General features: G+C 39.9%; 1 protein-coding gene across 3 annotated transcripts; it reads left to right on the top strand.

Annotated features, from left to right (window-relative positions):
* Positions 1–1,267: 1,267 nt before the first annotated feature.
* tbl1xr1b (tbl1x receptor 1b) lies at positions 1,268–26,010 on the top strand. Of its 3 annotated transcripts, none has more exons than XM_038718435.1 (16): positions 1,268–1,440; positions 3,590–3,654; positions 8,305–8,408; positions 9,674–9,819; positions 9,971–10,190; positions 11,891–12,023; positions 14,222–14,363; positions 14,793–14,856; positions 14,957–15,054; positions 15,983–16,043; positions 16,859–16,980; positions 17,131–17,205; positions 17,878–18,005; positions 21,336–21,501; positions 22,660–22,761; positions 23,216–26,010. In XM_038718435.1, exons 3-16 carry the CDS (start codon positions 8,351–8,353, stop codon positions 23,240–23,242), a joined length of 1,542 nt encoding a protein of 513 aa, XP_038574363.1. In that variant the 5' UTR covers positions 1,268–1,440; positions 3,590–3,654; positions 8,305–8,350; the 3' UTR covers positions 23,243–26,010. The 3 variants fall into 3 exon arrangements, with proteins under 3 accessions (XP_038574363.1, XP_038574360.1, XP_038574364.1); XM_038718432.1 differs by lacking the exon at positions 1,268–1,440 and adding an exon at positions 1,688–1,889; XM_038718436.1 differs by lacking the exon at positions 1,268–1,440 and adding an exon at positions 1,688–1,893.
* The last annotated feature ends 1,623 nt before the right edge of the window (positions 26,011–27,633 follow it).

Genomic DNA, 27,633 nt, shown 5'->3' with positions numbered 1-27,633 from the left:
ACAGTGGGAGTGATGGAGCACATATTTCTGTTTCTCCTGGCTTGAGGAGAAAGAAGCAAGAGGCAGAATGAGGGAAATCACCCATAAATTAACTAAAAGAGACAAACAGCACTGAAACTGAAACCAGTTTTGCAGAATTTTGTGCACAGTTTTGTGACTACCACTACTGGCAGAATCCTCCCGGCTTTGCTCTATGTAAAGAAAGTATCATGCATTGTAGTATCCATATGTATGGCACAAGGTATTAGCGATCTCTCGTGGATGAGTTCCAAAGATGTTGACAAAGGGCCAGATGAGCACTGAGATAATTGAGTGGGAGGATCAAACAGCTCACAAGCTAAGAGGTAAAGGCAAAAGAAATCAGTGGACTGCAGCAGCATGCAATGTCTGCTAGAGCCAAATCCATCACAGTTAATCAGATAGGCTATGCAAATACATGCTAACCTTTTAGACTTTCACCTGATTGCATGCAAGTGCTGTTCCTCTGCCATATTATCAGTGCTGACTTGGCTAAAGATGATAGCATATGCCAAGCCATTTTTTTGCAATGATAATTGATTTGTCTCACAAAATTACACACGTTATTTTGGAGTTGTGCTTATTCTTTGTTTTTCTCATGTTTGTGAGGATACACAGAGTGTGGGAAATAAAGAAGGGTTGTTGAAAGTGCATCCGTGCTTTCAGTAGAGATGACAACATATTTAGTAGAACAAGAACATGTAACAAAGGGTGTGCTGAATATGCTGCACACTTGCTGCTGTTGTACAACTAATTAAAGAGCCCTCATGTTTGCATTTCACAATATGTCATCATCTCACAATGGAAAAGGCTGGGGGAGTACAGCCACTTAAAATCAGGACAGTCACTAATCAAAATCAAACTAGGTACATTGTGACACAAGATGCATTATACTGAATTGCCTTGGTTGGGATCCAATTTTTACTCAAGTGAATAATTGATATTTTATAAATCATCAGAATACAGCATGAACACTTTTAGGCTATCATCTTCTGTGGGAACATTGGGGAAATTAATATGATTATGGATTATGCATACAGCAAAAAAAAAAAATCACTGTGTAAAACACAGATTGCAATGATGATGTAAGCTTGTTGTTGACTTTCCCAGTCTGAATGACTGAGCACAGGATGGGGGTGGGGTGCCATTAATCCATGGCTAGTGGTGACCCGACAAGCAAAAATAAGGCGTAGTGGGGGATGGGCGAGGACAGTGTTATGACTGGTGCTTGGCTGCGGGACAAACTTCCAGAGGCCTCGGCATTTTTTTTTCTTATTCCGTCTCATTGGTCGGTTTCAACGAGGAAACGTGGCTCCATTTTGCTGTGAACCTGTCAAACGGACCAGGAGCCAATATTGAATCAACGCTTGTGGACGGCTTTAACAAATCACGGCGTTTTTTTCTGGTGCTTTTGGAAAATAGGTTAGTTGAGAATTATCGTTTGTATTGTTAACGTTAGTTACGCTGGGTAGATATTTGAAACAAGGCTATGATGAATATAGGTCTATTAGCTAGCTTACATATTGCATAAGTTACCCACCCAACTTTGCCCTAATCGATCGAGGAGGCAGTGAATATATTTAACACCGCCGTCGTTAGGGGTTAATCGTTAAATTGAGCTTTACAGAGTGGCGCTTTGAAACAACAGTAGTTACAGTGAGCTCATTTTTGCATGTCAGGTCGCTCCACTGTGTCGAGTCTGTAGCCGTTGCTGCTTCTAACCGCCTGGCTTTACTTTAAATATTATAACCTAACGACATTTAATATATGTGCGAAAACGACCTGTCTTGCAGTCGATTAAAGAGATAACATGGTCTGATTTGAACACAACAACTGTGGAAGATTTCGTCAATTGAAAGGTTTTTACCCAAGTAGGTACGAGATTATAGCAACACTGTCATTAGCATAGCATGCTAGCGTTAGCGAGCTGACGGTAACGCGTCAGAAATGCTGTTTCCAAGAAGCTAACTCAACGTTGTTGTAGTGAGTTGTTACATAAAGTAATTCAAAACAACGCGAACCCATGTAGTGTTAACTGCGTTGGTTTGGTAGTTGGTTGTTGTTGGTGACTTGCATCAAATAAATGAAATCTTGGACCGCCTTGCCTGCCTGGCATGTGTGAGGACGGGTCTGGCCGCCGCCAACGCAAAACTAATGGTACTCGCGTGTTAGCCACTGAGCTAACGCTACCTAGCGCATGGCAAATTGGGTACCGCGTCTAAACGTGTCGTAAATAAGTGCTACTGAAATTAGTTTGGGAGGTAAATAAGAAGACGCGCATAGTAGGTTAGCTTACTTGACAACTATGTTGAAGTCTACAGCCGATTAAGCATGTTCCCATTTCCACCCTATAAGTCCACTTAGTGAGTATGTGTACTCAGTATGTGGGCAATTGTCATCCCACCATTACATACTGCATTATAGTAACCTTAGTGATTTAAATGAATGTAGTCAATACATACAGAGTTGCAATACAGTAATAAAAGGGGGGGGGGGGTAACGTTATTCGATTCAGACATGCCTTACATTGGAAAACGTGTGTTTTAAGTCATTCATCGGCACAAACTGTTTAGTGACTAACCTGCCTCTAACAGCGTGTTGATTTACATACACACTGTAGTTTGTGTCGCCACCGTGTGTGGGGGATGGGCAATGTATTTCAGCAAGTAGCGTGCCATGCTATCTGGCTAATTTAGCTAACGTTACCGACAGATTAACATGGTGACATACCTTGCAGGTATTAACTAGCACGAAATCAATCTGACCTGAGGAGGGCAGCTGAACCGGGCCCAACTACCACATACACGAGTTTTCTTCTGTAATGTCGACAAAACATCATCTGACTTGCGCAGTTAAATGTTGCTGCATACAAAACAGACTAAAACACCTCAATCCATGGCCCCAGTTGGGGATGCTGTGCCAGAAATTAGATGTTTGTTAATATTGTAGGTGGCAAGCATCTAAAATGTATATTTACTGTAATTAATTTCCTCTATACAACAAACAAAAATACTTGCCTTTAAAATACTATCCTTCATGGATAGTTACACCATGCATAGCACAAATATCCACTGGCTGTTTTGGCTTTTTACATTGTTGACCCAGTTTCTTTCATTGTTTGGTGACACGCCCCTTTATTCATAACACTTTCCACTTGCTGCCTTTTCACCCACTCTCTGACACTCTGCTGCCTGAATGTCCAATCTAATTAAGGTAATTTGTCACAGCACTGATAAAGAAACACACTCCTGTGAGCATTTGGCATGACCTATACCACTCTTGTGCTGCTTAACCAAGATGTAAACGCATAATAACATGTGCAGGAAGTGTCACTTAGGGATTACTTAGAAAGTCGGGGCAGATTACTAAACAACAGTAAATGGTGGGAGGTGGTCTGAAATGTTAAAAGCACACCAAGGAGACTATTAATTGGAATTAATCACTTGTACTCAACATTTTTGGAGAATTTTGAGTGCAAGCGATTCAAAGAAATTAATAAAGATGTAGATGTGATTAATTATAATTGAGGAATCGGAAGAGGTGCATTCAGGTTTTTTTTTTTTTCTTGCAGGAGCCGAGAAGTGTTGCCGAGGACAACGGAGCTATGCTGCGCATCTGAAGATCTTGTTCATATGGGTAGTGTATCTCACTGTTTATTGTCACACCTTTATTGTTTTTGTCCTCGTGTTTAGATTTTGTTTTGCCTCTTTTTAAACCTGCACACTTACATTGCTGTCTGGAAGATCCCATTGCTATGGCAATATGTCAGGAGTCATACAGAGAATAAGGTGGCTGTAATTTAGCTTTGTATCCAAACCAATGGGAGGACGGTGTACAGAAATGACACAGTCAAGACCAACAGTTAGTATTAGGCTTGTTTAACAAATTATGCATTCTCAAATGTATAACGTATGTACGTATAATGTATAAAATAACCCAGTTGTTTACACAACTTTTTTTTGCAGTAATCAAGAACTTTAATCGGTAACCACTAGAACTGCTGGCTTGCTTGTAAACGCAGTGAATATCCTGCACGCCTTGTTGTTTCAACAGTAAGCTGAGGTTACGTGCAGGAGAAGTGATTGTTGTGACTTCAGTTAATAGAAAGTGAGCTCTTTGTAAGAATAATCCTATTAGAGCAGGAATTAATATGAACCAACACCTATTGATGAAGGCTGCACAACACTGTTGGCATATTATTTCATTGTTGCTTTGGGGTAATGTTGGCCCGAGTAATTTTATTAGTGTGGTGGTTCTACTGCTGTATGGATGAACAATACTCAAGGTTTGGTGGAGCGTTTCACTGGTTGAGTACACTTTGGTTTTTGGTTGAAATTTGTATCATATAGGATGCTATTCAAAATATAGTTGTGCAACTGTGGAACAACATTTCTGAAACTGTGGCTTTGAGCACCTATAATTTGTGTAATTGTAGCTCCATAGTGTAGGTGTCTCTTGAGTGGACATTTGTTTGTTGTTTTTTAGTTTTAACTATGTAGGAATATTTGGTGGGTGGTCATTGTAACTCATAGAGGTGTGAATCACTTACAATTGCGATTCACTTTTCAATGATTCTCGGTGTATCGCATTCTCAGTTTTCTATATTACTGCACATGGCTACTTTCTCATCAATTAATACAAGCAGTCAGATAAATCTGAACTCCCTTTTTATTTATAAAGTGCTTTAAAAAATCAGGTCTCACAGTCTCTAATATAAAAAGCTGCATCTTTTCAATACCAGTGTCTGTGTGACCCAACTCAGTACATAAATCTCTCTTAGAGTTGGATGGCTTGTTGACAGCGCCTCCTCAATTCTCAACTTAGTAGCTGCGCTCGCTGTATTCTTCATGGTTGCAGACGTTGACTAAGGGTGAAAATGGCTAACGTGGTTTCTTTTAAATTCATTGTATTACCAAAATATAACATTTTTGTCAGGTAGGTTTTACACACAGTGTGCGTCTTGTCCAGTTTGTGATTCCCAGTAAGTTCATAAAATCCGAAATGTGCGCAGATGTCCACATTTAAAATAATGGGTGCATTTTTTTATCATGCGCTGCTGATCTCTGCCATATCTCACAAGATATAAAAGTAACAGTAGCCCAACGTTTGCCAACCTTTCGATGCTATCGAGCGATGTAACTTACAACATAACTTTACATATTTAGGACAATCAACGTAAGTAGGCTATAAGTTTGTGTAGGCTGCTAACTCACGATTAATTTTTGTCACTGAATTGATGCAGAATCTTCCACGTCTGCATTGCGATGCCTCTCTACACCTTTAGTGAGTCAAAGTCTGTCAATATGATTTTTGAAGGTCTAACGCCTGCTTTAAGGGGGTGGCAGAAAGGGAGACTAAAAATCTTGGGACGGAGTAAGGCAAAGTATGACATAGAAACCAACCAAGACTATGTCTTATAATTTAAAAGACTTAATTAGTGAGGGCAAATGATTTTTAAGTTTTTAATCTCAATATTCATGCATGTTAAATCACATATTTAAATGCACTTGATACCCCGTTTAACATCACTCACATGTATTCATAATTATAAAGAACCAACAGCTTGATTTTAATGCTCATCAGTCCCAAGAGAATTTTGCTTACTACTTATAACTGATGGTCGATTAATCTGTCAATTATTTTCCCCATTAATTGATTAGTTGTTTGTTCTATAAAATGTCAGAAAAGGGGGGGGGGATGCTAATCAGTGTTTCCCAAAACCCAATATTATGCCCGCAAATGTCTTGTTTTGTCCAAAGATATCTAGTTTACTGTCATAGAGGAGTAAAGAAAGAAGAAAACATTCACATTTAAGAAGCTGGAATCAGAGAGACTTTTTTTCTTAAAAAGTAGGCAATGTTTTATAAAGTTGTCAAAAAGAAACACAAGTCGTCTTTTGGACTTTTCCACTCGCGATTCAGTTTTCAGTTGGAGGTGCGGCGCATATGGAGGAGGCTTGTTAATGATGAAGCCTATTGCAACGATTGAAACCAGCGTGGTATCAAATGACAACTGTACAGGTGTGTTCACTGTCACTTTACCTGGTCCGTGCTTATAAAATATCCACCACATCCGCGTTTTGTAACATAATGAATAACAACTCTCTCTATGTTTCCCTGCAAAATGCTAAAATTGGTCGCCAGATATACTTGGGTGGCCATTACTATACCTGGGTTGCCTGCCCAAGTAAAGTATGTCTGGGAAACACTGCTATTAATTTAATAGTTGACAATTCATCGATTAATCGTTGCAGCTCATGTCTGGACTTTTGGTTATGTGAGACTAATGTCACTAGGGCTGATTGATTTGGGGATATTTTAAAAAAAGGTTTAGCTAAAGTTCAATTTTCACTGCCAATCTATTTATATATACACACACAGTTAAAACAGAAAAAAAGGAAACAATTTAACTATGTAGCCTACTTAACTATAGTAGAAGAATCAGAATCAGCTTTATTGCCAGGTATGTGTACACATACGAGGAATTTGACTCAGGATCAGCTCATGATGTGCTTACTCGTATAAAAATACCATAACACAACAATAAAATAATAATAAAATAAACAGTATAGACAACACTAATATACACACTGAACAAAATAATATAGACATATTGACAAATAGTGCAGTGATCACAGTGCAAAGGATGCAGGAGTAAACTATTATTCTCATTATGTACATGTTGAAGGTGGATATGATATACAGGTACACATACATGTACACAGTGTGATGGAGCATAGTGCAAAAGATGCTGGAAAAAATAAATAAGACCTATGACCTGAGGTAGGTGTATTGGTATACAGTATATACAATATGACATAGTATGAAGAACGTTGGGCAAGCTAAACGCTCCGCTGCTGAAACACTTAAGTGTGAGTTGATGTTGGACAAACTCGCGGCATACCCACCGCCTGTGTCTGTTCTACTGACGCCATTATCCCACATTTTCCTCTAGTTTCGTTTGTTGATTTAAAATGTACATGAGCGATTCTCTTACACAAGGATGACAACAGAATGAATTTTTTTATCTGCATGACTGTAAAATGGATCATATGTGCTATATAATTAACCTACATTTTAATCACCATCTTCACAATTAGCTAATCGTGTTCTTTCAAATCACAATTTTGATTTGAAAACGATTAATTGTTTAGCCCTAAATGTCATTGAGTAAAATCTAAGTATCTTTACAGCTGTCCATTCTAGCTGCTTGAGCCAATCTTAGTTTGACAGACAGCTACTTCACCGCTCCGGATCTTTAGGAATTATGATTCAGTGGGTAAAGCACATTTTGTTGGAAGCATGCTGTGTTGTATGATGAAAGATTATTATTTATTGCTGAAGTCTTCTGTGAAATGTTCTGATTTTAACAAGCCTTTTACTGAGTACTGGTGCTTTAGTGTGGGAAACACTAGCTATCAGGACTTTATGACCATCTTGTTAGGGATAGCTGAAGGGCTTCAACTAGATTCCAGACCTCTTGGTCTTCGATCTCAGCCTCTGGGATGCGGCATGAGACGTGTTGACTTTCAGCGGCCTGGTATGACAGAAACAGTACAGGTTCTGTCCCTCGTCCAGAACCCTTGTTTATTTCCACAATCCCATTTAAACAGTGCGGGATCTGCATGAATAAATATGGAGCCCCGACGCAAGCACTGTAGAATCTGTTATTACTGAGGTTTAAACTCCATCTATTCCAGACGTTCTAGGCCAACATGCCCAGTCTGCCTCATGAAGACGGCTGGTAATTATTTCCAGTTGTAGGTTAATGAATGGAAACCGGTGCCTGCCTTGAGCCAGGAGGCTTTTGCAGCCAACAGATGTGGAGAGGAACGAAACATCTTTATTTATCTAATGGCAGATAACAGCTTGTGTTTGCCTACTTCTCTGTTTTGAAGTCGCAAGATCTAGGTCAAGCAGGGTGATGCATTTTTTAACCTCTTCCTCTTCTCTGTTTTCACTGTGTGTGCCAGTTTGGTTGTGAGCTAGGTAGTTAGCTCATAGTGTAATACCATCTCCAGCGTGTGTGTGTGTGTGTGTGTGTGTGTGTGTGTGTGTGTGTGTGTGTGTGTGTGTGTGTGTGTGTGTGTGTGTGTGTGTGTGTGTGAGACAGAGACGGCACTCTTTTACACCTGGCTCAGTGGCCCTGCAAGTCTTACTATCAGTTTATGTTTCTGTGTGATGTTAATGCAGTTGAGTGGTGAAGATAATTTGAAGATACTACTGAAGTCTCCTTTCAGCTCAGTTCTATGTTGTGTAATACCATCAATTCTCTATTCTTTTACAGACTCCTATCCTGTGCTGACCCAATGGTTTAATCACCAGGACTAAAAATGAGCATAAGCAGTGATGAGGTCAATTTCCTGGTTTACAGATACCTGCAAGAGTCAGGTAAGTCTTACAGTGTGTTCACATACAACGCAAATTTAATCCTCGAAGCGTTTTCCTTGCACAGGTTATATCGCTGGTCAACTGCCAAGTGTTCACACACAACGCAATAACGCGAATAAACACAACCCGCAATTACTACAGCTGTATGAACCCAAAGTAAACATTTTGCTGTGATTTAATTGCAATAAAGAGATCAAACTGATGCTGAAATAACTACAATATGATGCCGATTCGTTAGACATATGAAGTCATGCTTTGTCAGGTCTGTCAGCAAGTCAGCAGGATAACAACTTTTTAAACGTTTGTTTTCTGAATGAAATTCGGATCCATCAAGGCTATGCTATGCTAACTTGTTCACAGTAAAGTACAACGATAGCTAGTAAAAAGTTACACATATTACATGACACATGTTCTGAACTCACCAGTTAGTTAAATTTCCTCTCTTTCCTTTCTCCAGCGAAGGTCCAGTTTTGTCTGGTTATTAGTGGTAGTAGTAGAAGTAATAGTCCAAAAGAGCTCTGGGTGCCAACCAACGCTAACAACAAAAGTGGAACCGGAAATGCATGGAAGCTAGCTTCTGAGAAGCTTGAGTGAATATAAATGAATGTTGTAATCCCAAAAACTAAAGTAAAAAGCTAATTTAATAAAAGCAGTTAACTCTGAGCTCTTCCTGCGGGTAAATGGCATAGTTGTCAGACCATAATGCAGCCCGACTACGGGTGTTTATTTGTCCAAAAGCTGCAGCGTTGCTCCTGTCTCTTCTACACTTCCCTGTAGTTTAACAGCTCTCTGTCGGCTAGCGGCATGTCACTCCCCGGCTCTGCCTGGTCCACTCCAAACAGCGCTCTGAAGCCGTCTGTGACGTCCGGACAATCTCACCGCTACTAGGCTTTCGCAACATAGCGTCATGCAGATATCTCGCTCAAGTTGAAAATTTTTAACTCGAGAGAACCAGCGAATGTCACAACAAACGCATCTTCCAGGCAGTGAATTCGCATCTTTGCATTGCCTTTGTATGTAATCAAGCCGTGCAAAACGCTGGATTTGCTTTAAGTTTGAGCACACCATTACAAAAATTTTTTATTTTGTGTTTGTTTTTTCTTTTTGGCAAATACTTATTTGCGTGCAGTTGTATTTGCTGTGAATATCACTGATTATCCTACTTGGAAAAAAAAAAGATTTTGAATGTTGCATTATATACGGCTCTTGCCTCTCTGCGGACTTTGACTTTTGGCTACTTTCCAAATGGTCCATGCCTCCTCCAGGCTTCTCCCACTCAGCATTCACCTTTGGCATAGAGAGCCACATCAGCCAGTCCAACATCAATGGAGCCCTGGTTCCCCCTGCTGCCCTCATCTCCATCATCCAGAAGGGCCTGCAGTATGTGGAGGCTGAAGTCAGCATCAATGAGGTCAGGCTCCATCTTTAAACTGTCAACTACTAATTAGTGTAACCGCACAATACATTGGCAAGAAGAGGTCAAGTTTGTCTATTGGTTCATGCATTGCAGTGAATTTGTTGGGTAATCTGAAGGATAAAGTGAATATATGTTGCCTGCGTAGGACGGGACCTTATTTGACGGACGGCCCATCGAGTCGCTGTCTTTGATCGATGCTGTGATGCCAGATGTTGTCCAGACCAGGCAGCAGGCCTACAGGGACAAGCTGGCCCAACAGCAGCAGGCGGCGGCAGGCAGTGGCAGCAGCACAGGGCCCCAGGGAAGCACCAAGAACGGAGAGGGCGCTGCCAACGGGGAGGAAAACGGATCCCACACCTTAGCCAGTAAGCTAGCTCATGGTTGTAAACAATCTGTGAATCTGCCCATTAACATGTGTTTTCTAGCGCTCGGGTGAAAAACAAATGGTCGTACAAATTCTAGAAACGTTTTATGTTATTTAGTTAAATGTCTTGACGTAATAGTGTCCTGTTTATAAGATGCTGTGTAAGCTGTTTGGGATTTGACATGTCACTGCAGTGTTTCCCACAGAATGACTACATTATCCTATTTATACTAGGTTATTTCTTACTTCCCCATTTTAATACTGCTTGATTCCCCTCTTTGTTTTAGTCTTTCCTCACAAACTACTTAAATCTGCTCACCTTGCTTTTCCCTTCAGGCACACACACACACACACACACCCCTACACCTCTGTCTCCTGCATCACACACGGCATAGTGATTGTAGTGAGCAGGGTTTTGAGAACGGTAGACAAATACATCTCTGATGATGAAGTGTAAGAACAGTATAAGTTTAAGGGCATGAAGGTAATTAATTGTTTTTTTATTATAAAGTTCAGAATAAAAGTAAATCCAATGTTATCTCTTTAAAGTGATACTAAAGATGAATTTGCATACTAAAAACAAACCAGATGAGCCAAAAAGTTAATTTTGGACCCTGGATGTAGTGCAGTGTAATTGCATGGAGTTAAAACTGACCGTCTTTGTTTATTCTTGTGTATGTGTGCGCTCTGTTTGCTTTTCTCATGACAGCTGCAGTACAACTTTGGGATTTTGTTTTGTGTAAAATGTTTGTGGCTTGCTTGGCATTACAAGAAGCTACTCTGGTGTTTTCTTTACACGCACAAGTGTTTCCTCATTTTGTCCTGCCTGTATAGCACAGTCTCCACTCACCTTCACCTAGCATACTATTGGTGGTTTGTTTTAACGTCAAAGGAAATATGTGGTGTGGTTGTTCTTGCTCAGAACTTCCCAACATGTTATAACACACCATCCATCTGAATCAAATTAGTGAGTGCTACTGAGGGGTAGATTCAGGTTCTCAAGGGTTCTCAACCGTAGCTCTCAATGTGCTGTGTTTTACATGGGCTCAATAACTTTGTGCAACAGCACAGCCTGCTCTTAAATTCCACCGCTGTCAGCTGTTCAGGATAGTGTTCACGCCATTTACTTGCACTGGTGCAACTACATTTTTCATTGTGCATGTTGGTAGCATCGCATTTCCTTCATGCTCCCAGGAAGTGTTCCATGCTTTGAAACCAGTTTTACTAGTGGCCAACAATCGGCTACACAACCGTGGGAACTTTCTTTTGACACCCCCCACATGACTTGTTTCATTGATCAATATTTGATCAATTTGGTCAATAACATTTGGAAAGTATAGAAGAGGCGCGCAATTATTATTTTACCTCCATTGAAGTTAGCGGCGAGCTAAACTGGAAGTTAGCCAGCTCATTGGCAGAAGTCAACATAGCGGAACATAGAAACCATTCTACTTGTAGAGACTTTTGATTGGCTCTCACCTTCTTCCTCAGCCTGTGTGAGGGCAGACACTGGTTATTCATTTCAAAAGTAATAGGCTATTTTACTAGAAGCGGTGATTCATCACATCTTGTTTATATATAATTACCCTCGAAAATTCAAATAACAGTTGCATTCCCCTTACCTTTAGAACATTAGGGCAGTAGTTAAAGAATACTGTAAACTTTTAGTTAAAGGGTTTGTTTTCTCCCTCATTCCTGTAGATCACCACTCAGAGATGATGGAGGTGGACAGGGACGTGGAGATCCCTCAGAGTAAAGCCATGGTCCTGAGGGGACACGAATCCGAAGTGTTTATCTGTGCCTGGAACCCAGTGAACGACCTCCTCGCCTCCGGGTCAGTATCTCCACACCCCTCTTGTACTGGTCTTGCAGCGTCTAGAATAGTATGGAAAAGTGTCGTTCTTACTGGGACAGTTGAGTAATGCATTTTTTTTGAAAATGCACAGCAGTCCCTCTGGTCTTGTTTTGTGGCCAAGAGTAGGTTTACTTGCTTAACCTAAATGGACCTCCAATGAGCTAATTTAATTTATCTTTTATTGGTAATTCTCAATATAACAACAGTTATAGAGTTAAAAAAAGATGAACTTGGGTATATGAGCAGAGTATGCTTGTAATCAGTAAACAAATCTTTGTTGATTAAAGTCATTGTTTTTTCAGTGTCATTATAACTCCGGACGAGTGCAAAGTGTTTATTAAAGAGCAAAGCATTTTTCACATTATTACTGTGAGGCTGGAGATTCCAGTAACAATGAATGACTGAAGGCTTTACTGAAGTAAAACACATTGACTAAGTAGTTATTAGTCAACCAAGATCCTACTGATGGACCAGTCGACTAAGAGGGGGGGGTCTGTTGTTGAGCATGGCCTTGTATTCTTGGGTTAATTAATGGCGGACATGAAGTGCCGCATGTCAAACCAAGAAGTCTGTTGCAGTTTCACCGTCTTTAGCAGTCTGCATTACTTGTTGTTTGGCAGACAGCCTCAAGAGTAGGGTTGGGTTCTGTGAACACTATGCACCTCTTAGCTGATTAGGCAAAAACACAATTATTGCATTTCACTGAATTCTCATTTAATTTTGAGTAGGGCTGGACAGTAAAACAACAATAATTATCGCAATATTTTTTTAATAACAATATATAATAAATGTTCAATAAATTTTTGATTTTATTCACTTGAATCATACACGAATTAGGACTTAATGTTTTAATAAGATGTTTATTTTGTTGAGGAAAAAGGACTGAAAAAAGCTTTTACTTAATTTTACTCATGCATATTTGTTGACAAAGATTTTATCATAAATGTTTTGTATGTTCTACCTCAGATTTGTGAAGTGATCCACTGTTTGGCTTCAAGTGTTGAATATAAAGAAGAGTTTAAACCACAATTAACCATCAGGTTTCTTCAACTTTAACTCAGGAGCAAAAATCAGCCTTTAAACTCGAAATAAATAACGATTTGATACTTATTGTGATAATTATAGACATCGAAAGATATGAAACTTTTTATCGTGATAACATTTTTGGCCAAATTGTGCAGCCCTAATTTTGAGGGTCAAACTGTATTAGTTCCCAAAACAAACAAAGCCTGTCATTGAAACCACCGTTTACATCTCCCCCTGTGCTTCCCAGTATGTTTGTGAACATGGCTCAGGAAAGATCCCTACCTTTCTAAGCAGTCTGACCGAAAGAATGTTATTGGACAAGATGCACCAGCTGGCCCCCTCTTTCCAAGTCACTTTCTATCAGACCAACCAGCAGTAGATGATCTGGACTAAAGGAAGTTATTAATGTGTTGGAAATAGGTGTAGTATGAATTAGTGCATTGCTCCATCGACGCCCATGTCAGGATTGGTTTTGTCTAACAGAGAAAAAAAAGCCCTTACCCATAGCCATAATTAATCCATTAAATTAATTTCCATCACAGCACATGGATCAACGCCTTTGTCAGTAGGAAGAAGTGATTTAATTTTGCAAACAAAAATCTAAGTCAAGGCACAGAGTATTTGGTCGTCTTTCTTAAATGTCATTAAACTTTCTCCTGCCTACAGCAGCAATTTAGTGTTCGTTTATAAAAGTAGCGAACCCAACAGGGGCGCATATTGGACTAGGTACATATACTGTATATTCAGCAGTCTTGCTTGCTCCTGAGCATGGTCATACCCCTCAAAATTAAATGAAAATGAAGAAAAATGCAATTACCTCTGGCACGGTCCCGTAATTTAAGAGGGGCTGTATGAAGGTCAAACATCCACACAAACCATAACAATTAATGAGTTTTGTGCTTGTAAAATTTCTTTCTCCTTTTTCCTCAACAGATGATGTGAAAATGTTTGATAGGGATTTAAAAAGATTTCGGATTTGATACTGGGTTCAGGTTCGATAAAATGCTTTCAAACCCCAACCCTACTCAAGCGCAACGATGGTCAGTTTTATACCATTTTCAGTACTGATTTAAAGAATCAAAGCTATGTTGGTGCCTAATGTTTGTTGATTGTCTGTCTGTGTGTCCGTATGTGTGTATTGACTCGTGCAGGTCTGGGGACTCAACAGCACGGATCTGGAACCTGAGTGAGAACAGCACAGGCGGATCAACCCAGCTGGTTCTGAGGCACTGCATACGGGAAGGCGGCCAGGACGTGCCCAGCAACAAAGACGTCACCTCACTAGACTGGAATGTGAGTGTGTGTGTGTGTGTGTGTGTGTGTGTGTAATTGAACAGTATGATTGTGTGTCTGTTCCACTGAGTGCAGTTTCTGGTAATCTAATCTCGTGGGGTGTGTATGTGTGCGTGGCTGTGAACAGTACTTTTGCTAAAGGCATTTCTTCCAACCAGATATATCGTTGCGACTCAAAAAAAGCCTTTTTATGCTGCTCAGCTTCAAACAATTTTTTCACTGTGTAGTACAAGTCAGCGTGCAACGCTAAATCAGCGCTAATATTTTATCGGTCATTAACTACTTACTTCTTAAAACTTCGTTTAATTAACAAAGTGGAATATAACCTGTTAAATCAGGCACACTTCTACCTGAATCAGAATATGCAAATAAAACGAATGATTAAATTCAACTGACTTGAAACTAATGAGAACCGTCTCTTTCTTTCAGAGTGAGGGAACCTTGCTAGCAACAGGCTCATATGATGGATTTGCTAGAATATGGACAAAAGACGGTGAGATTCTTACCTTGTACTACATCATACCTTTGCAAGGATGCATGGACAAGAAAATGTTCCTGCTCTCTTTCTAAGCTGTGTTGCATTTTTTTTTTAGGTAACCTGGCCAGTACTTTGGGTCAGCATAAAGGTCCTATATTTGCACTGAAGTGGAATAAGAAAGGAAACTTCATCCTCAGTGCTGGTGTAGACAAGGTAAGGCACGTTGATTTTTGGCTTTGGATTTTAAATTATTATTATTATTATTTTTTAAGTTGAATAAGTTTGGTAAATGCATCTGGCGTGACCTTGAGAGCTTATTCTTTATTCAGTCTTTATAGCTACCATAACTAAAATGTGATATATTTCCCATTGAAACTGGATGTTGAGGTGGGATGTAACACAGTGAGGGATGATCCTAAATGTCAGGTCAGTGTTATTTATGTAGGCCAATGTCACAAACCACAGTTTTCATCAAGGGGATTAACAATCCGTACAGTATACAACACCTTACCACATACTGTAGTGGTAAGTAGTTTTCCAGGAATGAAAGTTTTCTAGGATGTTAAAGTTGCAATCATCAATATTACATATAATGTTAATGTTTTGCATTTCTCTTTAGCTGCATGGATTGATTTATCATCTTTCAACTCATTGTTTTGTTTTTATGGCCCTTAAAGTGGCCCAAAAAAGTTACTACTGCTTTTAATTCACACAGCTGAAATACATCAAAGGGCTACAGTCTATAATAAGCTGTGAATAGTTTGTTTGCTTTATGATGCCACCAAAAATCAGATTGAGATGCTCTTGTCCTGTCTCAAAATGACAACAATTTCTGAATACGGTTCAACACTGCCATCTAGTGCATTAAAGTATAAGGACATACAGTGTCACCTTTAGCATACATCACAATGCCCAAGTGCTGATGTCTTGGAGGTATAAAAAGACCTCACGTGTTTGTGATGTATTAACTGCATATTACCTCAACATGTTCACATTACTTAGTTGACCTGAGTGTGACTTTCTGTATTTTTTTCAAATAACACCTTTTCTATGTTTTTTTTTTTATTTTTATGTTAATTGCTTTCCAAACACAAACGATATTAGTTTAGCATGAATAATGAAAATCTCCTTCTTAACACAGACCACAATTATTTGGGATGCCCACACGGGAGAGGCAAAGCAACAATTTCCTTTCCACTCGGGTGAGTGACAGGAGCTGGCTGGATTATCCCATATGACTGTCTTTTTGTTTTTTGTCAGATGTTGCCATTTGCTGAGCTGCAGTAAGAGCATAGTGATAAATAGGGCTGGACCCGAATATTGGATTGTTGGGTACACATTCGATTTTCAATTCCGAGATTTTTTTTCGCGCGCCTGACCTCCGCACACAACAGTGAACGTAACGCTCCAGTTCACATCAAAGAGAAAACAAAATGAAACCCTCAGCTGTGTGGGAGCACTTTCAAATCCCTTCTGCTATCACTGGACCCCCATCTGGCTAAACTATTCCCGGATTCTGCTCTGGACCTGCTCAGATCAGACTCTCTCACTCTGGACTCTCAGGTACAGAGAGGTAGATTATTCGCTCTTAATTACTATCAAACCTTCGAAGCCAAAAAATGACATTCGGACCAGCCCTAGTGATAAAATATTTATATTTTTTCTGTCATGACGTCTTTCACACATTGTGACTTACATATAGAACCCAACGTCTCTTTACGTCTCTGCTTTTTGACATTATTTGGTTTGTTTACCCTTAAATGAATATGCAGAAAACATGTTTTTGTTTTAAAACCAACTGTCTGCAGTTAGAGCAGTGGTTCTCAAACTTTTTCTGTCATGACCTGATATCCCCCAGTTTGAGAACTGCTGAGTTAGAGTAATGTTTATAATTATCTGATCATATGTGGCTATTAGAAATTCATATTCAGACCACCATATTCATGTTATCATTTCTCCTCATGTCTACATACCTCACTGCTGCAGCAGCATAAGCTCTGTCTCTGACTCCCAACAGCACCTGCTCTGGACGTAGACTGGCAGAGCAACAACACGTTTGCCTCCTGCAGCACAGATATGTGCATCCATGTGTGTAAGCTGGGTCAGGACAGACCTGTCAAGACCTTCCAGGGACACACGGTAAGACAAGACTCCTGTGTGAGCGCTGCTTTCTGACGGAGGGAAATGGAAACCCTCTGCTGGCCAAATACACTTGACATAACAGAAGTAATTTACAGTAAAATATGCTGTTTTTATTTTACTTTCTAACACTCATCTTACTCACTATAGAATGAGGTGAACGCCATCAAGTGGGATCCCACCGGCAGCTTGCTGGCCTCCTGCTCAGATGACATGACATTGAAGGTCAGTCGACAGAACATGCAGAGTTAGTGCTTATCACTTAATGGCTAAAGGCCAGTTTATACTTCTGCTTAGAATCTACGCTGTAGGTACACCATAGCCGACACGTAGCTGATGCCCTAGACTAAAGCACACCTCCCCAACAACGCAATTACACGTCCCAGCGACGCAGACCGTAAGAACTGTGATTGGTCAGCTTGGTAGCATCGCATTTCCTCCTACGCACTTTCGGCTTATCCTTCTTCTGCCTCAGCCAGTTCCAAGGTCGTACATACCATCTCCTCCGACGCCTTCACTCATTTGGTTTAGCAATTTCACCAAAAGTAACTGCTGTTCAACAACAATCAGCTCCAACACCAACATGATCTGCTCAGTTTCAGACACCATTGTTTGTAGTAGCCTACACCAACGAAGAAGAAGAAACTGAACACAGTGGAACATAGAAACCCTAGCACTAACAAGCGTTTTGACGTACTTGCAGAGCGACGCAAGCACCAATGCACAGGTATAAATAAAGGCACACAGCGTACACTGTCAGCCATGGCCTAGACCCGACACAGAAGTAAAAACTGGCTTCAAAAGAAGCACTTAATCAGACAAATTCCCAATTGAATGTGCCTATGCACATCGCAATAAAAGCCATACTAACAGCAGGCCTCTTCCTTTCTGGTATAGATCTGGAGTATGAAGCAGGACTTGTGTGTCCATGACCTCCAGGCCCACAGTAAAGAAATCTACACCATCAAGTGGAGCCCCACAGGCCCCGGGACCAACAACCCTAACGCCAACCTCATGCTGGCCAGGTGAGACCACAAAGCAGCACCTGAACACCACCCTCACTCTGCTTGTGTCATTGGACTTAATATGCTATAGGGTAGTTTTGTAGTTATAGAGGTAAGATGACACAAATACTGTGTGTGGAAGAAAAAAAATTTCTTTGTAAATAATATATTTTCCCTTTAATACAAGGAGATATCAGGATACTTAAATCAGGGTTTCCATGGGGTCTTAAAAAGTCTTAAAGTCTTAAATTTCAAAATCAAAATTTAAGGCCTTGAAAAGTCTTAAATTCGCTTAAGTTTGTGTTCTAGGTCTTAAATAATTTTGAACCGTTTTTAATTTTTCAACGTCCATGTAACGCTACCTCTAATGCTCATTGAAATGCTCCCACAGCACTTTAGAATGTTTTTTCCTCCTGTGGTGTTGACCACCATGCAGTTGTCGTGTTATTGCCGTGAGTCTCTTTTTGATTGTACCACAGGTATAAAATGGATTTATTCTTAGCGACTCTTGCCTGAGAGAAACAGAGCTTAGGGCTTGTTTAAAACCAGTCGCTACCAACTTATCTGAAGCCTACTGTTGCTACTTAATGAGCGCCGCAACAAAGATTTCACACGATTATTAATGATTTTCAGTAAGCTACGGTAACACTCAACGCATGGCTGTCTCCCTCCTCATTCTTCAAAGAATGAGCGAAGGATAAGAGCAACATAAAGTTGTTAGAGTACGGCTCTGTACTGTACATCTTGATGATTAAATTAAATGAAAAAGACGGGACGGTGGTGACCACGAAGGAGCTGAGGTTAGTAACGTTAAAGCAAATGAGGAATGCTAACTAGTCCTTCTAAGCTAATGAGGAGATTACTCTTTTGGATTTTAATGTACAAATGAAATGCTTGTAATTATACAGAAGGGAGGTGGTTCTTATGTTGCCTATTTTTATCTTAATTTCTAAAATAAATAAAGCAGTGAATTAAGACACAAAAAGGCAAACATGAACAGTCCTATCTGTAATAACTCTGAGGTCATGTTAATAGTGTTTTCCTGCCATTACAAGGTGGTGAGGCTCAAAACAGCTTGGTGCTGTGCCATGAATGTAAAATCATTGTGGAGAGCAAACTAACCACATGAATTTTCCCAGATGTAACGGTTATAATTCAAATCCAGTAGACTTATTTAGCAAGTTTAGCTTTTGAGGTGTACTTTATTAAAATCTGCGCCTGATTTTCCTACTTCACATTCACAGATGTGGTAATAACAATGTTATTAAATTATGTGGAATTGCATATTTCTTGATTGGAAAACATAAAAATTTTCTTGGGGGATGACCACCAAACCCCCAACATAAAAATACCATCTTAATTTTTTACATTATATCACCCTGTGAAAGCATGTTTTAATCCTCATGGACATCATTTCTATTATTTGTAAATGTACCTGCTTTGCACCTGCCTCGACTTCTACCTGCACTCACACACACCCCTTTACCTCTGGTCTCTCACTGCAAACACACTGGCTTTCCCCACCTCTCTCTGTCTCCCTGACTGCTCCCCTGAGTTTCTCCATCAGCAGCAGGTTATGTTTTATAAAGTCACCGTAAAGACACAGATCTCGATACTGGATATTTCCACCCGTGATCCTTTTTCACGGCAGCAGGTGCACCTCATCCCAGCTTGTTAATAATTTAGCTTATCAATGTCATCGTCCATCCCAGTGTTTCATTGTTGACATTGTCCAATGCCAATTTTGTAAACATCACTCGATCCTTATTTGAATACATTTATTTACTCTGCAAGTATTTTTGTGACTGCATTTCCTTGTATGTTTCTTTTTTTGATGTTTTGATATAGGTCTTAAATTTCATTCATAGTGGTCTTAAAAAGGTCTTAAAAATATACCGTTGGCTGATTGCAATTTTGCCGACATTACCCCACCCTAGGCTCAACCCTGTTTGCGCTAGCTAACATCTCCCCTCCCCTTGCACAGCTGAGCAGGAAAGCTTATACAGAAGGCTACAACCTTTGGCTGCCATGTAACTTTAGTCAATTTATAGAAAGTAACTGGTAGCTGGTAGAAAATCAGGTACTAACTTAGACTAAACTGATGTATCCTACAGCTTTGTCCTGTAGCCTACAGACAGGTACATCCTTAATCATTTTTCAGTTTTCAGATGAGTCTGAAAATGTGGTTGTTAGGAAAAGAAAGGACGGTGGTGACCGGAGCAAATTAGTGATGCAAACTACTCCTTTTAAGCTAATGAGGATGCGAATAAAATGCACCTCAGAAGGGAGGTCGTTTCTCATGTTGCCTATTTTTTTATATTAATGTCTATACAGATAAATGTCAAAATCTTTAAAATAAAGACACAAAATGCAAATATGAACAATTGTATCTATAATGATTCTGAGGTCATATTAACAGGGTTTTAGGGGGTTATGCCCCCTAAGTAGGCTGTGCCATAAATCTAAAATCCCTGTGGAGAGCATCATAACCAACCAAATTACTTAATGGTTGTAGTTCTTTCCCAGTAGACTGATCTTTGGGTGTTGTTTATTTATTATCTGCTCTAGCCTTTCCAACTATTTGTTCAGAGAGATGCTACAACTCCTCTGCTACAACTCCATCCTAGGGGAAACACTGTTAATTCAGATTGGGGAAATAGATTCATTCATAGTCAAGTGATTAATTAGATTATTTCCTTTTAAAGATAATTAGGAATTTAGGAAGGTAAATGATTATACTGAAGGATTGCTGATATTTGAACTCAACTGCTAAACAAATACACCCCTCGCTTCAGCGCTCCCTCAGAAGCGCCGCCCTCCATAATTCAAATCTCTGAGGTTTCTCCAGCGTTTCCTCCAACTCCTTCGGCCTTGCCTGGTCATATAGTTTTCTTCTCTGTTTATACTCTTCAGATCTTTTCCTCTTTGGCTGTTTCTCAGCCATCTTTATTTCTTCACAGTGACTGGAGTCCTGCAGCACATTAGGTGTATAAAACTGTTTTTCCCACTGCACCCCTCCCCACATCACTCCTGTGCACGAGCACTAAATGTTGCTGATTGGCTGGAACAATGTTGTGCGGCAAGGTTCACAGCACTTTCTTTGTTTTCCATTTACAGAGCCAGGGCTGTGTAGAAAAAAGTTTTTTTCCCCCATACAAAAAGGAGAGCTAGTAAACTGAGGAAGTGTTTGTTGAATTTAACAGTGTATTGGATTACAACCACTTACTGTCTCTTTAATGAGAGCTGTCATGTCCTGTTGACATACAGTATCTCACGGGTGTGTTTAATGGCAGTAATTCTTTTTGCCACATGACTTGGACACTTGGCTCACTTTATGTTCCCCTTCTCCAGCGCATCATTTGATTCTACAGTGCGTCTGTGGGACGTGGAGCGCGGCGTGTGTATCCACACATTGACCCGCCACCAGGAGCCCGTCTACAGCGTGGCCTTCAGCCCTGATGGCAGGCACCTCGCCAGCGGCTCCTTCGACAAGTGTGTCCACATCTGGAACACTCAGGTCTGGGATAATACTTGACGATTATAACCACACACTCATAGGGATGGGGATCGTTAATTTTTATTGATATTGATACCCTTATTGAGACTGCTTAACAATACGATTCTTTATTGATACCACTATCGATACTTTACTATTATTTAGTGATGATTTATTTGGTAAGACCAGACCCAGCGGGCATGAGATAGGCCTGCACAATATGAGGAAAATATTCAATGTGCGATAACGTTATATATTGAGATGACATATCACTTGCAATAAATAAACATATATTAAAGTGTACATATTAACTGCCTGGTTGTTTTCAATGTAATATTTTAAATACAGCTAAATGTTGTTTCTAGAGCAGCAACATTAATGTTTACAACAGCAAAGTAACTCAATAACTTTATCTGACATCACAAGTAGTGAGTGACGTTCAGAAAGAATAACATCAGTCTGTATCAGTCTTCCTCTCTCGCTGGCTGCAGGTGACGTTACCAGGTAGAAGAAGGAGCAGCTGGTTTGTCTCAGCCAGCAGCTGAGTTTTTAAGACTACAGACCAGTCTGTGCTCCAGACAGACAGCTTTCTATTTAGCTTGTTTTTAACATTTGGCTAATGCCAAGCTAGCGTTAGATACTGAAGACAGAGATGATTAAATTAACCATTTCTACATGTTTAACGTTACCTTACAGACAGGTGAATTGATAAAGTATTGTCTTTTTACTTGCGAAGGTTTTATTGCACGTACTTACAGTAACGAGCGTAGCTGTCATCAACTAACGTTACAGTAGTTTGGAGATTAACCCTCACTGTATTCCACCGCGATGGCACAGCCTCTCGCTCTGCTGCCGCTGTGGGCGTGTGGGAGCCGACAGAGGCTGCAGCCTGATGATTTTCTTATTCATTGTGTTGCAAAATAAAACCGAATTTACGCTCGAGACATAACATTACGTCATAGGACCTGCAAGTCTCAATAGCAGTATCGATAAGCTCGAACCGATTTTCGGGTTTTGAGAAATTTTGGAACCGGGTCCTTGTGGAACCGGGTCTCGATCCCCATCCCTACACACTCAGTAATAAACGTTAGACATTTTATTATAGACATTACAAAGGTGGCATAAATACAGAGGATAAAGATGTTGCCTACCATTGCTAATGTGTGTGTGTTTCTTCAGACGGGTGCTTTAGTCCACAGCTACCGGGGGACAGGAGGGATCTTTGAGGTGTGCTGGAACGCTACAGGAGACAAAGTAGGAGCTAGCGCGTCAGATGGATCGGTGAGTTGTGCTGCATGAGCGCTTTGTCACACACATTATAATCCCTACTGACCGTAGAAGCCACTCACACACATTTTGACTTCTATTTACAACTTCCACACCAAACTGCTGACCCACGAAGTTTGTGGGATTTTTTCTGTTGTATACTTTCAAAATCTAGTGTCTCTTGCTGGTTTCTCCAATGTTGCCTACCCCACCTTTAAACATTTTTGTTTGTGGTGCTACAGTGAATATGATGCAAAATACATTCAAATACTCAACAATTTGAAGTCATGGACGAAATGTGCACAGCCGCAAATCAGTTTGTGAATTGGGGCTCTACAGAACCGTTTTGGCGGCTGTCTGTAAAATAAACACACTGCAGGGTCTCTCCTCCCCTCGAGCCGTTCTTGCTCTATGATGTGGCAGAGACTGAAACTTGCATCTAACGGTCTGCTTCTTCCTGTTGTTACAGGTTTGTGTATTAGACCTGAGAAAATGACCCTCATGTGGGGGAGCCATGGACCGACTACGAATGTGTACATAGCCAAAATGACTGACTGTCCCTGCCTGTCCTGCTGTAGTCCCATCAGATGCCATGGCCCGCCGTTACAGTCAAATGGAGCCCCCACCCTCCCAAAATGTACACGAAAGGACCATATCTTCACCACACGCAGTTCTTACGCATGTGTCAGACTTACAACAGGTCTGTATGGACGTGTTGCTCACAGATCTGCAGGAAGAAACATTTCTGTTTTCATACAGTATAAACTTGTTGGACCCATCACATGCAAACCAAAACACCAGGATTCTTCTTGCTTTCCTCTTTTTATCCTATGTACCAGAATTATGAAGATTTTTGTTTTCTGTTGGTGTGTGCATATTGCATATGTCAGCATTTGGTGTCCTGTGGACATTGTTTGAATTTGGATTTCACTGATCTCTGTAGGTTTTATATTACATGTTGGGTGGGAGAGAAGAGAGAGGGGGCAGGGGGTGTTTGTCTTTTACAGTGGCTGTTCATTGGGAGATCTGTTCATCCACTTCTTGGCACTCAAGGTTCACAAATGCAGATGCATAGCTTAGAAGATTAAATCATTTAGGTATTTGTCAGCTCATTTTATCCAATAGGTTTGTTACATTTAAAAAAAAAAACAAAGTATAAAACAGTTAATCAAAGGCTGAACTGTCCTTTGGTTTTGCAACTCTTATCCTCAAAAATAGTTTTCAGGGGTTCCCAATTCATCAGGTTAATAATATAGAGCTCTGAAAATTCAAAACCTCTAGGTTGAAAGATAATCTTTGTAGCTGGTAAACAACAAGCGGATCTCATGTTCTAACAGCGCACTGGGCAGAAAGGCATCGACACTGATCGGCTTCAGGTTTCCGTCACCGAGCTCGCTCTATCTGTGTCTCAAGCTTACGAATAGACGGTTGTGCTTTAGTGTCAGTTGTGAGGTAACGTTGGCACTGGAATAACTTGTTTTATAGTGTCAATGCAGCTTCTGGGATCTGTAGGGGAAAGAGAGAGAGAGATAGGAAAACGGGCCCAAAACTGCAATTACCAGTCATATTGTGCTTGGTTCCTCAATTAATGGCTTGTTTCTAACCATTGCTTAATGATAATCAGACTAAGTGTTCACCTGCTTATTGTGTCCTCCTTCCCCTGCTTGCTCATTAAACAGCAGGACATCTGGAGTATCACTTCCACTGCAGGCGCAGGGTCTTTGATTGCACCTTTTTAATCATGGCTCAATATTAGCATCACGTCAAAGCCGAAATGGCTAATTGACGATATTGGAGTTCATATCACAGTTTGGCAGGTTTGGCAGTCTGTTTAAAAACCTCCAGACTTTCACTAACGTGTGTGGCTTTCATCTCCAGTGGTGACCGAAGTACACACGACAGTCGCTGCTTTGGATTGCTGTTGTCAGGCAGTCGTTGCCGAGCATTAACACACACACACACACACACACACACACACACACACACACACACACACACACACACACACACACTCTGGAGACGGGCTGTGTTCAGGCCTATGCACGGATTGATGGCGCTTTTGTTTGTAGTGTTCAGAGTTGCCATTTTGAGGAAAGTCTGTGCTTCTTGTAATAAAGCAGTCTTGCAGCATATGACTTGATGTAACTTGGTATCTGCATATAATATATAGATATAGATATATCTATATAGATATATATATCTGTGCTATCACAGGAGATTCTTTTGTATGCCACTCATACGCTACGGGTGGATTTTAAAGTTACTTTTTTAAGATGCTTGAAATACAGCGTGTGATGTTCTTCTGCATCACCAGGGTTGTGAGCATGAGCAATGGGTTTTTATAAAATACCATTAAACAGTCATAGCAAAATAAAAAGGGCAGTCCTTTTGAAGGGTGTTTTTTTGTCCTTCTCCTGCACTTTAGACTAAAAATGGAGAAACTGGGATGTGTGTTTATTCCAGCCACTGTAGACACATCACAATGTTTAAAATGCTCTTAATGATGAATCTGAATTGATGCAGAAAGTGCAGCATTCTAGTGGTTTAGATAAGGATGAAAAGCGTCTTGTCTGACTCCTCGGGGTGCGTCAAAGTCGAACCAAGCCAACTTCATGGCATTCCAGGTCTCATCTCATAGCCATAACTTAACAGCTTCACACACACACACACACACACACACACACACACGTTGTTGTCGGACCATTTCAGAGGTTTTGTTCAGAATGTCTCTTGTTTTAAAAAATTTTGTACTGAAGCTAAAAACTATTTTGAAGTTTGCTTTAATACAGTCAGCAGTGATTGGACTGTACCACAAAGACACTATTTCAAATGATGTCTATGACAGTGGAATGGTATTTTATAATGTCTTGTTTTTAGATGATAAGCTTTTTACACTGCATTCAAGTGTTGGCTATTTTTTTCTCCTACCAAAAGTACTAACGTTGATTCTATCTTTGCTATGTTGGCGAGCCCTTGAAGGTTTTGTACTTCTCAAAACTTTTGTAATTCTGATTTATTTCTAGCTACATACACAAAATGAACAAAAAATACAAAATCTGGATTTAATTGTTGATGTATTATAACACGGAACATGTAAATAACAATTTGCAGATACATGTTTTTTTGTTGTGTTGTCTTTGCCCTCACCTATGTTGTACTCTCTTTTCTCTCTCACTCACATGGTTGCAGTCCGCAGCCTCCTGATCTGACTGTTGTAATATTACACAGATTTCAAGGTCTAGAATAAAATCTATTTTGATAATAGCAACGTGTTGGCTTTTAATTTCCACACTGCTTCTTTATCACTATTCCAGTATAACCTGTGCGTTCTGTCATGCAGAATGTCAACATACGTGTTTGCTGACATGCATACACATCAGGACAAACTTTCATTTTTAAGCTAAGCTGGCAACACTTCAGATAGCTCAAGAAATGTTGGATGGCTTGTTGTGAAATTTTGCACAGGCATTTATGTTCCTTAGAGTATGAAGCCTGCAGACTTTGCTGATGCTATGACTGTTAATCTAGCCCCACACGAGTATTAACATTTAAGCATTTGAACATTTCATCCATTAAAGTTTACGTGTTTAGGGTGTCTGTGCCCCCAACTCCCTGGTGCAAGAGGTCTGTGTCAGAACTGCAAACAAAAATTCAGGCAGTGCAAATGAGAGGGCTTTGCAGCATAACCACAAAGCTGACCGTGAAAGACAAGTGTGACCAGTGAAAAGAGAAGCAGAAGCGGGACTGTGACTCTATACTCCTTTGAGCTCCTGAAAAAGTTCTGTGGTGTCATTACTGACTCATGCACATACTGCACTACTTTTTCTTTGATTACATCGGTGTTTGCATGTTTGTGATCAAAACATATAGGAGGTTCATTGTCTCCTGATACAACCATTTGTAAAGAAGTTGAAGAGTAGTACACATCTTTTGTGTACTTTCTGCGAGGTTTTACATCTTGGTTGCCATTCATGCACAAATGGTGGTAGCTCTGCCATGACATAAAAGGAACAAAGTAAGTAAAAGACAAAACACATTTGCTTTTTCATTATGTAAAAGAGACAAACAATTCATCCTCTGGTGAGTAGTGAACCTTTTATTTTTATATTTAATATTCATGTTGTATCTGCACTAGGCCAAACCATTGTTTTAGAGTGTATAAACCACCTGATAAGAAAAGATATCAAGAATGACAGAAAATATTTTTAAAGTTTAACCAGATGTTAACAACTCAGGTTTGTCTTAGTACTAATAATTTTACTATGCCGCAGCTCAGCGAGTAAACACAGCCTGGGGGAACTCAAAGAAGGAATTTCATACTCTCATACTAACTTTGGAAAATATCCAGTTGATATGCAAAAATGTCTTAAAGTGACAAAACTAATTAATCATGAATAAACATCAATACCTTATTTGTAAGTCCCATAATAGTCTAAAATGTCCTGGAAAGGATATGTAGCTGTATATTCTTAATTGGATCATGGTAATACATCCAAAAAGTTGCTGAGACATTTCACTTAAAACCACAAATGTCAACCGCTAGTGGAAAATCATCATCAGGATACATCATCTGGGAACCATAAATGTCTAGAAATCAATATATTAGTGTTCCAACATTTCACAAAAACAAACAATAAAAAAAAAACATTATTGTGAACCTCATGGAGGCGCTAGATAAAAAAAATAAAAAATTGGGATCACCAAAGTTATTAGGAGTCATTGTGAGTGCATTAATGGGAGTACAAAATGACATGTCAACCAATCTTGTAGTTGTTGATCAAAATGGTCAACCAAAGGACAATGTTATATAATTTCCTGGTTCTTTCTTAAAAACTAAAAAATAAATAACTAAACATCTCTCCGTTTTTCCTATAATTAGTACCAAGT

The sequence above is a fragment of the Micropterus salmoides genome, unplaced genomic scaffold (assembly GCF_014851395.1).
Source record: "Micropterus salmoides isolate LMB-PRFRI ecotype aquatic unplaced genomic scaffold, ASM1485139v1 Ms_hic_scaffold_14, whole genome shotgun sequence".
Classification (NCBI taxonomy): domain Eukaryota; kingdom Metazoa; phylum Chordata; class Actinopteri; order Centrarchiformes; family Centrarchidae; genus Micropterus; species Micropterus salmoides.
This window is presented reverse-complemented; position numbering and strand designations above follow the sequence as displayed.